Source organism: Pinus tabuliformis, chromosome 9 (genome assembly GCF_031772625.1).
Source record: "Pinus tabuliformis cultivar Carrire ecotype Pingquan chromosome 9, CPIR1, whole genome shotgun sequence".
NCBI lineage: Eukaryota > Viridiplantae > Streptophyta > Pinopsida > Pinales > Pinaceae > Pinus > Pinus tabuliformis.
Window position 1 is genome coordinate 276,835,277 of NC_142307.1, and position 2,332 is coordinate 276,837,608.

At 43.1% G+C, this 2,332-nt stretch overlaps 1 protein-coding gene across 1 annotated transcript; it reads left to right on the forward strand.

Annotated features, from left to right (window-relative positions):
- Positions 1–256: 256 nt before the first annotated feature.
- On the forward strand, positions 257–1,099 carry LOC149148244 (uncharacterized). The gene has a single exon (XM_089442114.1). The coding sequence runs from the start codon at positions 257–259 to the stop codon at positions 1,097–1,099; it is 843 nt and encodes a 280-aa protein (XP_089298240.1).
- Positions 1,100–2,332: the final 1,233 nt, after the last annotated feature.

Sequence of the window (2,332 nt, forward strand, 5' to 3'; positions counted from 1 at the left end):
CTCTGGAGCCTCAGGCGGTCTGGCCATTTTGTGGAACCCGCAGTTTATTTCACTATATGACTTCCATGCCACCCTTCATCTAATCCAAGCATCCTTTCACCTCACAGGTACCAATATCCATGGGCCTCTCTCTAATGTATACTTTCCGCAGACTATTCAGCAAAAACTGGACCTTCTGGAAACAATCTCCATCCTCAATGAAAATAGGCAATTTCCCCTCTAGATCGGCGGTGGTGACTTCAACATAATAAAATCCATGGAGGAGAAACAAGGAGGCCGAATCAGCCTTGATAGTGACAGCAATGGCCTTAGACAATTCATACAAAACAATCAACTTATGGATATTCCAACCTCCAATGGCATTTTCACCTGGACTAATAAGCGTCGAGGTATTCACCATATTGCCTCCAGGCTTGATAGATTCTCCCTCTCTGATAATGCAATCCACCTGGGAGGGGACTTCAATGCTTCCATTATTCCCCAAGGCGGATCAGATCACTGGCCTATTCTGCTACAATGGTCCAGGCCAGATAACTGTTGCAATAGACCTTTTCGATTCGAAGCCTTCTGGCTCACGAACACCAATTTCAAGGCAGTGGTCAACGAAGCATGGACATCCTATATTCCGCCCGAGGGAGCCAAGATGTATCAATTCCAACAAAAGCTAAAAAACTTGAAACAAGTTCTTAAAGTTTGGAATCGTACACATTTTGGTAATATACAGGCAAATCGCCAAAGATTGGAGCAACAAATGCAAGTACTTCAGCAAAATTTCATTCTAGGAGACAGAACAGAGGAACAAACTCAACAGGAGCAGATACTCTGGAACCAAATTGAAGAGCGTCGAAAACAAGAGGAAATTCTATGGCGGCAAAAGTCCCGAATCAATTGGCTAAAAGAGGGGGATAAGAATACAAAATTCTTCCATAAAACAACAATCCAAAGGCGAATGCACAATAACATTACCTTCATCAACAATCAACAAGGTGAAAGAATCGAAGCTCATGAAGATATGGAGAGGGAATTCACAGGATATTTTAAGGACATTCTCAAAGAACCCATAGACAATAGGGATGAAGCAATCAGAGCCATCACGTAGCACATTCCTCGCATCATAAATGAGGATCACAATAACAAACTGCTTCAGCCCACATCACTGCAGGAAGTTGAAGAAGCCATGGCTTAGCTCAATGATGGAAAGGCTCCTGGGCCCGATGGATTCACCGCCAATTTCTTTCATGAATTTTGGGAGCTCATCAAAGTTGAGGTTTGGGAACTCATTGAGGAATCCAGAACATGCACTAGATTCTACCGGCCCTTAATACCACCTTCTTAGCACTGGTTCCCAAGGGAGAAGAGCGAAACAGGCCGGAAAAATATAGACCAATCGCGTTATGCAATGTGATCTACAAACTTATCTGAAAGGTCATCGCGAATAGGCTCAAACCGCTACTTCCCATACTCATCTCTCCAGAACAGACGGGATATGTAGAAGGCAGGCAGATTATGGATGGAATAATCTTATCAAATGAGGTAATTCACTCATTAAAGATTCTAAAAAAACTAGGTATGATTCTAAGACTAGACCTTTCTAAAGCTTTTGATAAGCTCAGTTGGAATTTCATTCATAAAATGCTTTTAGCTTTTGGCTTTAATGCAACTTGGACAGGATGGATCATGAACCTTATCACCTCTCCCAGCTTCTCTGTCTTGCTGAATGGTTCTCCCTCTTCTCCTTTTTGTCCCTCTCGCGGCATCAGGCAGGGGGATCCACTTTCACCTTTCCCCTTTGTGTTAATGGCAGAAGGACTAAGCAGGCTTCTCAAATCCGTTGTCTCCTCTCAAGCTCTCAAAGGCATCTCCATTCATGGCCTCAATCCGCTATCCCATCAACATTTCGTTGATGATACCATGTTATTCGGACATCCATCCTTGAGAGAAGCCTTTGTTTTCAAATCTTTACTCTCCCTCTTCTTTGATGCCTCTGGAACTACCATTAATGCCTCAAAATCTCAACTCTTCTTCTTCAATACCCCTCCCTCAACGCAAAGGAACATTGCCAGAATTTTGGGGTTCACCATCTCCCACTTTCCATCCAAATACCTTGGAGCTCCCCTCTCTGATTTGTCCATCAAACATGCTTCTTGGAGGTCTCTCCTTGATAAACTAGAATCAAAGCTTTCATCTTGGACTTTCCGTGCTCTAAATATGGCAGGCAGACTTGTATTAATCAAATCGATCTTACAAGCAATGCCACCGTATCTCTTTTCCATCATGGCAGCACCAAAATGGGTCCTAAAAGCCATTCGCAACCTTGAGCGCAATTTCCTAT